Raw genomic sequence first — 15013 nt, 5'->3', positions numbered from 1 at the left:
ATTTCGTCACCAGTGACCTTAATTTAAAAAAAGATAGAAGTTCACGGTGATGACAGTATGACTAAACTAAGAGTAGCAGTGATGTCCGTCATCAAAACTGATTCATTTTCACACGTCTCGTAACAGCTGGTGCTCAATCGCAATGGTGTCATAAACTGTACGGAACTCCGGTTAAAGCCAAATGAGATGAATATAAGTGCTAGTACACGTTAGAAATTGTACAGAACGTGTTAGAAAATGAATTCTTAAAGAAACTTTAGAGTTACAATTGATTTAAAGCTACCAGAGCTGTGTTTCTGTGTCTCGGAGAATCCAAGTAAAATCTTCTCCATTCATTTTCATTTGGGTCTATTAGACCCAGCAACAAAGATCTTCAAGCCACATTAGGGGTTGAATATGCTGATGTTATGAGAGATCGTTACAACCCATTAGGCATTAAATGCTGGGCTTTGCAATTTGCATTTAATTAGAGCGACAGCAGTACAACATCTATGTGGCCGCATTTGATTGATTATGAATTAATAGGACATGCACTTGATGCACCTCACTGCAGACCCGTGTTTGAAATTCCCCTTTCAATGGTCCTCATTTCGGCAGGAACTGGATGTCAATTTGTCCTCGCAAAGTCTCTGGGAACTGAGTTTGTCCAACAGTGACAACAAACAGCTACTGTTTGTCTGCAGCGCTGCTATCAAGTGATTTGTGAAACGATAACCTCCAAATCAGATGACCTGCGGCAGCGTCTACAACGCCCGGAGCAGTGAATCTGTACATGAAACATTTACCATCTGAAACGTAGATATGGAGAAGACTTCTTTTGTCACATGATCTCTGTAATAAACTCCACTGTCATGATACTGTCGCAGCTGAGTTTTTTATTTTCTCTGCACTTGTCTTGATCTGCTCATGGCCATCGATACTGACTGCAGGAAACACTCTGCAGCAGATCGATATCCGTCTGACGATGCAAATATATGACAGGGCAGCAACTTGGGCTAATTAATCCATCATTCTCAAATTAACCATAACTGACAGCAGGGCTAAGCGCTGCAGGCAGCCAGGAGCAGGGAACCATAAGGTCCACAAATCCCTCGTTTTATCCATCAAATGTTGCGCATGACGGCCCTGGGGTATTACCCTGGGGTATGTAGCAAAATCAAAAGCCAAGGAGAAACTCTGTGTGTGTGTGTGTGTGTTTCTTGTATTACCTGTAGATGGGTGGAGGGTGGCCCTGGGCCTCACAGCTAAACACCACCTCCCTGCGATTTTCACCGGGCTGAACGGGAAAAACCACACTGCCAGGCTGTTTGGTAAACACTGGCCTCGGCTGCTCCTCACTCCCTGGTGTAGCAAAAAAGAATAAATAAATAAACATATACATCAAAGTGTCTTTTTCTCTCCAACACACACAGAAAACACACAGACACGCACACTCAAAATCACTATTTCTCCCTGAGGTAGCACATAATCTGCTCTTAACTCCCATAAAATGTTAATGAAAACATCCAAATGTACAGACTTGACTTGACAAAGTCGGTTTCTTCTCTGCACTTGGCTTCGACGCAACGTGATCTAATGCCTTCAAATTCATACCCTCATTTTAACAGCACAGAAATTAAATCCATCAAAACATTGCCTTTGAGAATAAAACAAACACAAAGCCGATCATTTCCATTTCATGAAAGAAACTCCGTTTTGTTTGCTGTCTTTTCTTCTCTTTTGATTTTTTTTTCTCCCTGTGGAACCAGGACACTAATTGCTTTTATTTCATATTGTATCCAAACTACCATTGTTCCTTTTGAACCGCCATTGCCTTTTTGTTAATGACGTTTAATAAAACTTCCGTTTACATCAGTGTTACGTGCAGCGCGCACATTAGTCGTTTTTCATTATTATGACTTGTGTTTTCCCCAATTTGTCTCCATGTGCGGTTCTATTATTATTATTACACAGACGATTTTCAAAATGATGCGTGATCATTTATTCTCTTTGTGGAGACGTAAACTCTCAGTGACACATTGGCCATGAAAGTCAACACTTTATTGCAATAAACACTTTTTTTTTCTCCCGTCGTCATAAAAGGGAACTTTAAAGGATTTTTTCGAAATGCATTTGCATTTCAGTGATGGAATAAAAGTGAGAAGATGCTGTATGATAACGTTTATGTTTGTAACCCTGTCACGTCACTTAGAGGAAGACACAGCGTGGAGTTATTTCTCCCAACACAGAAGAGCAGAACTCCGTGAGGGTGAGAATGTTCGACAAGGGACCTTGTAAACTAATTGTTTCTCTCTGCAGGGATACAATTCTGAGGTCATCCAATTATAATTTTTGTTAAATGAAGCACGTCCTTCCAAGCAGCATTGAGAGATGATTGATTACCAAGAAAACACTCCATGTGTATCTAAACCCAAATCCTTATTGTACACAAACTTGCCAGAAGACATGATTAATTATTCTACCTCATCTCTTTTTTATGTTGCCCAGAAACAAACATTTGCAATGGCAGAATTTGGGGGGAAATATTTAAACTAGAGCTAAAGCCAAACCAGCCCGTTAGGTATTAATTAACACAACGATTTAAAATGGATCAAATTGAATTAACCCCTGAAAATTTGCACGCATGTAATGAACAATTTTTTTTAGCAAAATGGGCCAAGGTGCCTTTTATATTTTCAGTGCCATCATTTATAGATAAATCAGTTTACAAAAAGACCTATAATAATAAAAGAAAAACGGGTGCTGCTACAAAACATTTCCAGAACATGGCATTATTTATTTAGAAGTTTAAAGATTTTAAAGAATATTATTTAATTGGCTGGACCTCTCAGTTATCACGGCGTTAAACCAGTGCAACTACTTGCGTTATTACCAGTGAGAACACGGTGCACCCTCAGCCACGTTTGCTAGAGTTGCAGGGAGATGAAATTATAAATAAATATGGAAAATGGAATGCATCACACAAAGTCAACATTTAAATAATAGGATATTAATCAACAAATATATTTAGATGCTGCCCGTGTTTGGCATCACTGTTTGGCAGCACAAATGTTGTGATGATCTAAATAAAAACCAGTGAGGACTGATCTCCACGGGCTTTGCTCGGAGCCTAAAATTGTTTAAAATGATGCAAACTAGCTGCAAGTCTTCCACTGCTGCGATGTTAGTGGAATCTTTTCTGTCTGTCTTCATGCTAACTAAACATTAAGCTGCCAGACCAGCGCGGTTGCTCACACAAGACATTTTTTTCTGGACCTGGCTCAACTTGAATGTATTAATATTTGTATTTGATTCGATAATGTAAAAAAAAAAAATCCTTTTGGAGACACTTCTTAGATGAATGTATTAGTCACAAACTTCGGTTGAAAACAGAAATCAGATTGCCAATCCCATCAGCCACATTCCATAGCACATGAAGATTAAAAAGATGAGGAAGTGCTGGATCAGGGAAGTGCAGTTGCCTGCACAAACCTGCAGGACATAGAAAGAGGTCATTATGAAAAGATCTTTAATAAAAACCCACCGCCTGTACTCATATTTGTCACCTGCTGCCAGCCGGTGATATGTGCCGGCATTTCTTCGAGGCACCTCAGACAACACAGAACTGAGCACAAGTGGAAAGCAGAGGGAGCTGTTTCGGAGGTTGAAATAAAAACTAATCTCAAATTCAATACTAGCTGACAGCAAATGAATTCCTCCAGCTTAGCTCAGCATGAATAAACAGGCGCAGGGGGTGTTGGCTGTGGGGGAGGTATTGGTCGTTTGTGCGGTCCCAAATCCATTGGTTTCACCTCGGGGTTTTATGCATCAAATAAAAAAGCCAATCTTGCTTTTTAGAGCATCTTGCCCCCTGTTCAAGTAGATAAGGTAGGCAGTTAAGGTCTCTTTCTCAGGGCTAGAAAATGCTGCTCCAGAGCAGAAGGCATGTTTGGGTTAGTTTGACCCACGTAATTTGATGTTGTATCCTGGTCACCATTTCACTGTGATTAAATATTGTTCATCCACAAGCGTAACTTGTGTTCTCCAGAATCACGGTCTCCCAAAAACTGTTAATTAGAAAAGAAAATGGAAATGGATATTACTCGTTTGTGTACGGTTGTGCTGTAGTACTACAGTACTGCAGAGCCATTTTATGACCCATTAAGAACAATACAGTCAGACCTAAACTGCTGGGACTTATTGTTGTGTATAATGAAGTGTTTAGTGTGTTGATTAAACAAATAATGCAGCTACCAGAGTTAACAGGGAGAGGAATGTCTCAAACACATCACCATGGTACAGTCACATAACAACAGAGCTAGTGTCTACTAACATCCTCTGTAGCCACGGTGTCCAACACTACGTTCACTGAGAAACACAGAAATTGACTGGTCTAACTCCATATGTGGGAAAAGCCAATTAAAGCCCTTTTTGTTGCTCTTTATATTGAAAGTCTACATAAACCCGGCAACATACTGCTACTGAGAGCACCATTTGTCACCTAATTGTAGTAATATCCCTACCTTTTCCTCCCCTGGATTGGAAAAGAGGTTATTTGTCACTTACCAGCTGTTATGGTACACACTAATGGAAACATTCATCATGGTAAAAAATGGGTCCACAGTGTTTCCAGCTACAGCAACAGAATGCCTAATTTGGCCATTAGACGGTTTCATTTTGTGACAAAGTGAGGGACAAATTGGATTTTGGTGCAAATTTCTCAGAACAAACCTCAGAAGGACTAAAGGAATTTGTACAAACCCAAAATCCTTTTACATTACTGTACGTGTGAGGCTTCACCAATGTTCAACATAAAATGTTACACTTTGTCTTTCAGAAAGCAAACCAGACTTTGTGTTCATGACCTGAAGGGGGGCATTCACAGGAAAAGTGTTTTGGTTTTGTTTGTTTTTCTGGCAAATTGTGTTATTGAAGATTTATAAAAAAAGACCAGGATGAACATGGTGACTGTCTGCAGTGCCTTTTAACAGCAGACCATGGTTGTAGGTTAATCTGGTCATTCATCATTTATCCAGTAGTGGGAGGTTTAGTATATTTGTTCCTAGTCACATGGTGAGAGGAACTGTGAATGTACTTTACTATGTACAACATTTATATTTGAACTTGATTGATTCCGCACCTGGGAAATTCTTGTGTTAACAAGTTTGTGGTTCTCCTGGGAATCGAACCTAAGATTACCTACTCTCTGCTCCCGTACTGTAGTGAACATAACATCTGTCTAAAGTTTGTTTCATTCTGCTGGTTGATTAAAGAAACCTATGTATAGACTGACAAAAAACTATTATTAACTAATAATTTAATTATTAGTAGTAGTATATTTAACGTCAGTTAAATGTGGTTTCTTATTTACTCGATCTGTCTGATATAGACCAACCTACATTATCGAAAAACTTGTGATTTGAACTAATAAGGCTACTGGAGGATGGGACACAATAGTCAGTTTGGAAATGTTCTTGCCTGTGGAATTATAAAAAGGGAAATGAAGCCTTACACAGACAGCTTGATCTGTTTTGGACAATCCTGTTTCTCTGGATTAAAAACACTCAAAGACCAACTTTTTGTTCAATTATTTCTTGTTCTTTTTTCTCACTAAAAAGAAAAAGAAAAGCCACAATTACGTAGGGAATTTCTACAAACAAAGGCCATTATCTCCAGCACAGAAAGTAAAAAACCCTTTAGACCTGGGAAATCAAACCCATGGCCACAGCATAATCCCAAACACCAAATAAACACAGATTATTGGCTGTGGGATAGAGCATTACTCTAAATTATTACACAATTTTAACACTGCACTTTCAACCTAGGAACCTACAGTTTCTCCTCCAAGGTTTGAGCTTACAAGGCCACCAACTGTGGACATGTTTAGGCCTAGCTAAACAAGCTAGCTTTCCTTCTACAGGTGGCTGTTGAGCTGCTGGTCTGAAGCCATAACAGAAGCGACTCATTAAAATGTTACTTCATTCATTCAGGTCACAATGAGAAACCACTGTTGTCAAAAAAATATTTTTTTACCAAAAGCCAATAAATGAAAACTGCAACGTGAATGAGAGAAGTGATTGCTGCTAACCCAGGTGCTAGGCTAGGACAACTACTTTACTGTTATGTTTAGTGTATGTATGAGTTAGCTGGAGTGTTGCTAATTAGCAATGATAACCAGTATGAGCCTAATTAGCAAATGTAGTGTCACCTGATGTAATATTGGCCATAATTGTTTTTTTAAAAAAAACAAAGAAATAAAAAGGAAATATCAAAGGCTTTCAGCTTGGTTACAAAGCCAAGACGAGGATGTGACTTCTTTGGCGCAACTGCGTGAGTGGCTGAGGCTGACACGTAATGACAGCAAACTGTCATGAGCTCATCAGCTAATTTACCAGTTATAAGCACTTTGGCCTGCAATCCCCAGAACAAGCAGGAACATATGCACTTTTATCCATTACAGCTTTTACCCTACGTAGGCGACACTAATGCTAACGTATTGTAACAGCTTTAAACAGAAACGTTTTATTTAATACAGTGACCTCTGTACTGAATAATTCATTCTGACTCTAACACTAACTTGTAAAATTAAATGATCTTGTATAAATACCCAGTGGATATAAACAACACATGCAACACAAAGAAAAAAGAAAAAACAACAACCTGACACATGTGGGTGGATCTGGGTTATACAGTACAACACAGTTAACTACGCTGTTAAGCCCCTTAAAATAACTGTGGATAAAAAAAACAACATCTTTGACGGCGCTCCTAGCAGCAGAAGGCGAGTCACCTAGGAATATTTCTTAGCTTAACGTACACAGAACTCTTGAGAAGAAGAAAAAATCCTAGGATTACCTATTCCTAAAAGGCTTTGCTATGTTCCGACAAATCAGTGAGGGAAGTCAATATTTGAAAATCCAGTCATCCTTGTATTCACACATGGGGATACAAAGCAAAGTAAAAGTAGTTATTAGGGATTAATGCTGCCCAGAAGCAGCACTTCATTATCACAGCATATCATCTTAAGCTCCTTCAAATAAATGGGCTAGGCAGAAAATTGCAAGTTGGTCTCGTAAATATGTATTTAGGGTGAACGTGGGGCATGTCATGAATAGGCTGATATTTTTTATACCTGTCTTAAAACAATGCAGGGGTGTGACTCGCAGGCAAATGGGAACTGCTTCACTCTCGGTGCAGAAACAAAGGCAATTTCCTGCTGTATGCCACCTTGTTAGAATGGAAATAGTGTTACATCTGTATGTATTTCTGGATTCAAACTTTCCTTCACTGTAATCATTCCCTCTATACATGTTGACTGCAAATAGCAGATGCCTCCGAATGTTATTACATTGAGACTGATTGCAGCAGTCTGTGAGGTACTTGTACCTTTCAAAGTCAGTCTCATTCAGTAAAACCTGATTTGACCAAGTCAGTTGCACTCACTCACTCACTTCAGAACTTCAAGGCATTTACACTTAAAGTGAAATCCAAAGAAAACTAAAGGACAATTTATAATCTGTGAAAACCATTTACTCTGGGTTTCCTGGGATACATCACAGAGATTTAAATTTGACAACTATGACAAACGCAGTGCTGTAACTAACTAAAATCTCTATGACAAACTATGACAAACGCAGTGCTGTAACTAAATTATCTCATTTCCCAAAGACATTACCATATTTAATTAACATCTATTTCTATGGCTGCTCATCTGTTCCAAGCCAGTGAACGGACAGACACCAAAACCAATCACAGCTATGTCTAGTTGTTTCACACAATGGTGCCATTTCTTGTGTTTTGGTAAGAGCAGGTATTCAGTCCTATCACCTCACTGTCCTTGGGAAGTCCATCTTAGTCAGAGCTGCAACACACAGCTTTCAACTTCAGCTACACATTCTGAAAAAGGGAATAGAAGTTATTTTCTGACTATCTATTGCTATACTTTCATTTATCATAATAAAAGAAGTTGAATTTCCCCAGAGCTCTTACGTCGGGGACTGGTCCCACTTTCCAATCCGAATAAAAGTATCCAGAATGGTAAAAAGTATGATTTATAAGGCAAGTATGATAAGAAGACAAAAAAATGCATAAGATCATCAAACTGGTGTTGATAAGACGAGGGGATGAAGGAGGATACCTTGAATTCAGTCGTAGGACCAACGTCCTATCACTTTATCCCATGCATATATATATATGTATATTTTGTTTTATGTAAGTCGATCACTTTAGCTCCCAGGCCAAAAAAGTGTGGACACCCCTGGTCTACTCAATCATATTCAGGTCTTGACCCTTGGTTTTCATAATGGATCTGTAAGTTAATGTATGTCAGATATCATTCCATACTACAATATTCATTTAGGACATGGGTTTGTAGAGAAGTATTGCTTATACATTTCTAATGACCAGACCAGCGTCATCTTTATGACACAGGAAAAAAACAAAAAAACAAACATCCATGGCCTGTTCTCATTTCTCATTTTAACTACACCGTGTCTCCTCAAAGGGCACACTTTTCTTGATCAGTGATGAAACATCACCTGGTTATTTTGCCTCCTCTCACAAAGACACAGCTTACACAGCTTGCCCCTGCCCCAGGCTATTTAAACCTGTAAGGAGTAGTGAGGAGCGACTGGTTAACTAAAGACGTACTCACTGTGCGAATAACTTCTCCTTGGCCTTTCTCCTTTCCCAGGTTAAGGTAAACAACGTAAACAACACCTGTCTGTAATGCTCACACAGTGCTTGTCTACCCAGTACTGCACATCTGCATACTAAAATGTATTCTCTGAGCACAGAAGCTTTCTAGGCCTATCGTTATATTGCACCATACTTGTCTTGCAAGCTGAGCATATGTAATGTAGGCCCATACTGAATATTAATGCTCAGTTACACTGCGTTACCTACTGTGAGTGTGAGCCCTGAGAGTGAGGCAAGGCATGTGCAACACAACGCTTCTCACAAAGGACTTAATCTCTGCCTTTAATGGAGCACCAATTTGTTTTGAAAACAATTGTTTTGAAAATCTTTTTTTTTTGACACCAGATGATTGACGAGACGGTGATCTAGTCGTCAACACACACACCACAAATTTAATTGGCAGCTCAACACAGATCAAAACCTGCGAAGTTTACGTCAGGATTATCACCGGCGCTTGTATTTGTGCTGTAGATCATAATCCCACAGAGAGTCACAGTTCGCCGAGGAAGGCCTAATTACACATCCACTGATGTGTATTGGATTCAGTGATAAGTGGTGCTAATTGCCATGTAGACAAATTTAGGTGGCGACGTGCTGCCGCACTTTTGAACAGAAAACAAATACACACGGCTACAGTCAGAAGCAGAGGAGAACACACACACTTATTATTTTAGTTTCCCGCTGTGAGGAGGGAGCGGCTGATTTAGAACAAGGCAAGGTGACAGATTATGCATTCCTTAGAATGCCGTGTTCTCAGTACAAAGCACTTATTCATCTTGTCATCAGCTTCAGTCGGCCACATTCTGAGGGGAGCTAGCTTTTGACCTTAAACATTTTAGAAGAGGGGACAATTAGGTCTCTCGTTAAAGGGAAGATCAATGACAAGATTTCTGCACGACTACCAGTAAAGTCTTAATTAGGGTAACAATGGAGGCGCTGCTAACAAAGGAATGACTGCTCGCTTCATTTTAAGAGGATTCTGTCTTTCAGTGAAAGTAAGAACTGACACACATTTTTCCAAAAGCAATAACTGGCTGATAAAAAAAAGAGACAGACTTGTCTGCCATTCATTACTTGAACAATTTGGTTTTTCTCCCTTGATATGCCAATGAAAAACAAACAGCACAAAGCTTTCCTGCTGTTTTGAAAAATTGTTGGAAAGCTCTATCTGTCCTTTGCCATAAAATGTTTTGGTTTCCTTGACCTGTCATCTCTCCTGAATGCCAAAGCATCATCGTAAAAATAAAAAAAGATTACTAATAAGAATTCATGGCCTCTATGACAACAAAATAAAAATGTTTGGGCGACTCACCTGTCAGACACTCCACCAATGACAGCAACAGTATGAGTTTCCATAGCAACTCCATTTTAATGGTCTCGGGTCAACACAATCTCACATCCAATTACAGGTGTGTAGAATCCGGGCTTTGTCCTTCACGGCACTTTCAACTTTCGGCTACAGAAAAGAAAGAAAAGGAAGAAGAAAGTGTCAGGCATCGACATACATCACTGACCGTGTGGATTTAAAAAGAAGAATCACAGACTTGGAGATAGTGGCCTTAAATCTCCTGGATTAAAAACCTGCCGTAGTTCAAATTTCAAATTTTCCAAAATGCATACACAGAATTTGGTAAATTTGGTAGAAGTACCGTATATGATCACTACTACATACTATAAATTTGTATTTTATTTTAATTAAATTGCTTGTACTAATCAATATACTAAATACCCATACTCCTTTAGCAATATACTGGTAGATTGCCAGACCTAATTATTGTCATGTCAAGTCAAGTCAAAGTCAAAGTCAAAGTCAAAGTCAACTTTCATATTGTCAAACATGCCATAAATCCAGGACATATGGCACAATGACATGTCAGTCCTCTCAGACCCACGGTGCAAAAGGGCAAAAATATTACGAGTGTAAAGTAAAAGAAATATTTACAATCACCACAAAACAGTTCTGTAGCGACAGAGAGGCGGGGCTGCGCGTGTACTCGACGCCATCTTGAAATCAAGTGCTCTGCACCCCTGGTGTAAATAAAGGGGGCGGCCGAAGCACTCATACAAACCTTGTGCAGTTCTTTTCATGCCGTTCCTTACAGTACATAACTGTGAATCCTGTCTGTGAGGACAGACTGGAAGGTACTTGTTTGTACTCAAACCAGTAGACAACACACAGAAAAGCTGTCTAAAACATCCAAAGCAGCTTATCAAGGAACTTCCTTGGCTCTGTGACTTCATTCCAGCAGCAGACATCAAGTATTTGTGATGTAAAGTGCCGACAGTCCCAGTGGAGAGTCACACATTTCACTGAAACCTAGTTCATCCCAGCTTTGACTCCAATGAAGTTTCTAAACAAACAAATAAAAAGTCGTGACATCATAATGACACATTCTCCTCCTGTTGCTGATGAACGGCACGCGTCGAAACCACACAAACGTCCGCGGCGGTGATTTTTTTCCTGTCAAAGCTGTGGATAAATTCTTTTGGTTATGGAGTGAGAAAGGATGGAGAGAGGAAATTAGCCATTGTAGCTGCCCAAACGGACTCTCTCTGGTACATTTAACTGACTGATGGCACTGTTTCCTCTCACTGCACACCAACAGCGCACTGAAATATATGAGCAGGAAAATTAATAGAACACTACAATACAGTCTATCAGAGGGAAATTTGTCCCCAAAAAGCCAGAAACTTAATGATTACAGATCCGGCCTGGGCCATCTGCATGCCTCTCATCTTTGCTCCACTAAAAAGGCATGACGGAGCATACTGATGCTTATGTGAATACATCAACTGCATCACTGACACATTCGCCTACACTGCTCCTCCCGCTGCATGTACTGGAGCATTAAAGGCAACACTTTCCCCCCATAAATCTCATTATGGAGATTGGATTTGGAGTGTCATCTTAGTTCCAACTTGTCTTGCACTTATTAGGATGCAAATGTTATGAGCAAATGTTGGCTTTTAATAATAAAACACAGCACCACAGAATCACTCCTTGTGCTAATGGATATTTTTGGATTGCTCTGAATAACTGTGAGAAAAGAGGTGACTACGTTATTCCACTGAGGAAACTGGGAAACATTTCCCACACACCTGTGCCATGTTGTGTGTCAATTTGGGCAATGTCCTACATTCCAAATCTAGATTACTACATTCTTTGTGTACATGCAGTAAAGGTAGTACTACATGTATTAAAAAAACATGTTTTCTTATTAATATAGATGGAGACCCCATTCTGGGTGTATTGATATTAAAAAAAATCTGTTTATGAAATGGGAAAAAGATGAGGGTAAAGTCAAAGTTCTGAGAATGTAATGATTTCAAAACCTGTTAAGACACATGTCCGTATCAATTTATATGAGAGAAATCATCAACATTTTAAACCAAAATTCATCGAAAACCAGTTAAAACATTGAACTGTTTCTAACGATTTTCAATCTAGGAGCCAGCTGATTCATTCTCATTTTCAATTTGTCATTTTCATCATTTTACCCACCCTCACACTGTGATTATATAAACCCAGGTGCCTGACTGGTTACATGCTCAAAGATCCAAATGTTTTTCTCTACTGTATGTTTCATCATTTGTTTATTCACTGAAGTGGAAGAAACAACATTTTCACTCCAAAAAAAAAGTACTTGACACTGGCATAAATATACAGCAGGATGTTCTATAAACAGACAATCACCCACGACTCTGTGCTTTCAAACCACATTTAAAGGTGAACATTCAAGTTAGTTGGCAAATTTATAGTTTGACTTCAACTTAACTGTAAAAACATGTTTATATATACAGTATATTAGTGTGAACAATATGTATATATATATTTATATAATATATATCTTTTTATAGAATCTATATATTTATATATGTTAATATATGTATATGCTCTACTACACTGCTCTCGGCTGCAGCCCTGAAGAGGTAGAACCTGAGGGTCCAAAGTCAAGTCCAGGGACCAGTACTAGTCCTTGAACATGTTGTACGTGGCCCTGAGCTTAAACTTGCATTATTTACGGCCTGCCAGTTAGTGGACGTGCTGTACGCAGGAGCCGCTTGTGTCATTTCCTTATTTTACCAGGATCAAAAAGACAAGATTACCAATATGCTGTGATTTCTAAATGTCATTAAAATTCTTTATTATGTTTGGTTTTATCTTTAATTAAAAATGCATTACAATTTAAAGACTGGATAGTTTGCAATTATTTACATTGCTGTTTAATAAAAAGCCATTGCTGTGTAGTAGATAACTAGGAAGCACCGTTATTAAGTTGCATGCAAATTTATTGCATTTCCGTGCAACTTCATAATAGGCTTTAGTATCTTAAGAAGCCCAGTTGGCCTTTGGATAGTTTTAAAGCATTATATATGTGGCCCTTAAAGAAGAATTAGTGCATGGCATTGAGCACATTGGTGGTGCACTGCTGGGTCATAAAGAAGCTCCATCTTCAACGTAGCCAGGAGGGACAGTTTGGATCTGGCTTAAAGAATAAATACACAATATGTTTGAAATGCAAAGAGCTTTAAGTTTTATAGCAACGCTACTGGCTAACTTTCTGTCCGCTGGTTTGTAACCAAGAGACCAAGACTGAAATTATCCTAATGGAAGTATCTGAAAGAAGAAGATATTTGACTGCTGTTTTTTTATTTATTTATTTAACCTCTTTGTATGAACTCTCTTCGCTGATTTGAATAGATGCCAATAACAGAACTGAGTTTGACGTTATACATATATACAGTATATGTATAACATATAACATATATATGTATATATGTGCCCCGCGACCCGGTTAAGCGGATGAAAATGGATGGATGGGAATTAAAGGCTAACCAAATAAATGCTGACAACCCCAGAGATATTCAGACCTGACTGTGTGAACTGCCGACAGACGTCATTAATAAAAGCAGTTATCTGTTGGCCTCTATCAGCCGTTTCTTGATCTCTATTACTCACAGTCCCAGAGACATGAAAAATCAGACAGAAAAGGTTAGTGCCCGGGATAAAAGACGGCCCTTGATCCGAAGACGCGCAGCACTAACACGATGGTTCAGGGAGTCAGAATTGTCCACGGCAGCGTTCCTCTCCCTCTTCTGTTGGAATTAATTACTCCTGAGACCCTAAGTGGTAGTGACTGGGCCAGTGACTAATTTTCATCCCTAATTGTTTCTCTTATGCTGGCTGTATCCCATGAAATCTAATGATGGACAGGGCTTTTTTAAGTTCCCTTTCATGTTCTACTCACTTTTAAGCCTAAAAAAACAGCATTTGGAAAAGGAGTGAAGTGTCAGTCCTGACCTCTGCACGAACATCACAGCACTCACATGAATAAATTCAGCTTCTAATGTCACAAATGCAGATGAAATAATGACATGGACATGAAATAACACAGACCCAGTAGTGTTATCCATTCTGCCCTGAATGACTTCCTCTGCTGACCCTTTGTGGAACCCTGTGTGGACCGTTGTCCTACAACATTATCTGCACTCAAACTGCCTCGTACTCGTAAATTAAATTGTTTTAATTAAAAGCACAGAATGTAGAGGAAAGCAGATTTGAGGTAGCACACAGAGTAAACTACCGACTGTAGAAAGCAATTTTTATAATTCTTCAATAAAAAAAATAGATTTCAGAGGAATTAGATGCAAAATCAAGAAATGCCACATTATCATATTAATGAACACTGCGTGGTGGTGAAGTTTACTCATCAACGTAGCACAAATTTACACAACACATTTTCCTTTTTATATTAAATATTATATAAACATTAAATACTATCTTCCTAAATAACACTAGAGTCTACAAATGGAGCATTGGATTTTTTTTCACTAAGTTGATTTTTTAACACAAATTCCCAATGAATTTATAATAAGCAGCTCCATTTTAATTGCACAGGAGCTGATCCTTTTCTCCTGCTTTCATGATAAAATGAATAGCATTAAACCAAGGTCATTTGCGCCACTTTTCTCATGTGCAATCTATGCTTTTATCTCCATATGTTCAGTACGTAATTCTAAGCCTAGGTACATTTTTATATGTATTTTACACATACTTGGCAGACATATGATGTGATTTATGATTTTCTCAATAATGTTTTTTCCATCTTTTTGTTTAAGATTTTAAAAAAGCCACTATAGAGTGCAATTGTTTTTCATTACTCAATGATCATTTTTTAAATATTAAAATACATTTAAATATTAGGGAAAATTTAAATAATAGTTGACATCTAGGTGGAAATGTGGTGTGGAACCACAGGGTTCACCTCCTGGGCAAGATCGAATCACGGTTAGGGCGGTTGGGACCTTCCAGTGGACTCACCCCCCCCAGGACGGT

At 38.7% G+C, this 15013-nt stretch overlaps 1 protein-coding gene across 1 annotated transcript in view; it reads right to left on the bottom strand.

The window, feature by feature from the left end:
- Positions 1 to 15013, bottom strand: part of cntn3a.1 (contactin 3a, tandem duplicate 1) — a 76948-nt gene that overhangs the window by 53079 nt on the left and 8856 nt on the right. The window contains exons 2-3 of the mRNA XM_008318694.3: positions 9989 to 10132; positions 1209 to 1341 (exon numbers count right to left, since the gene is read on the bottom strand). Coding sequence (XP_008316916.1) covers positions 1209 to 1341; positions 9989 to 10043 — 188 coding nt within the window. The 5' untranslated portion in view covers positions 10044 to 10132. The remainder of the gene's footprint in view (positions 1 to 1208; positions 1342 to 9988; positions 10133 to 15013) is intronic.

The sequence above is a fragment of the Cynoglossus semilaevis genome, chromosome 10, assembly GCF_000523025.1.
Source record: "Cynoglossus semilaevis isolate Cse_v1.0 chromosome 10, Cse_v1.0, whole genome shotgun sequence".
NCBI classification, from domain to species: domain Eukaryota; kingdom Metazoa; phylum Chordata; class Actinopteri; order Pleuronectiformes; family Cynoglossidae; genus Cynoglossus; species Cynoglossus semilaevis.
This window is presented reverse-complemented; position numbering and strand designations above follow the sequence as displayed.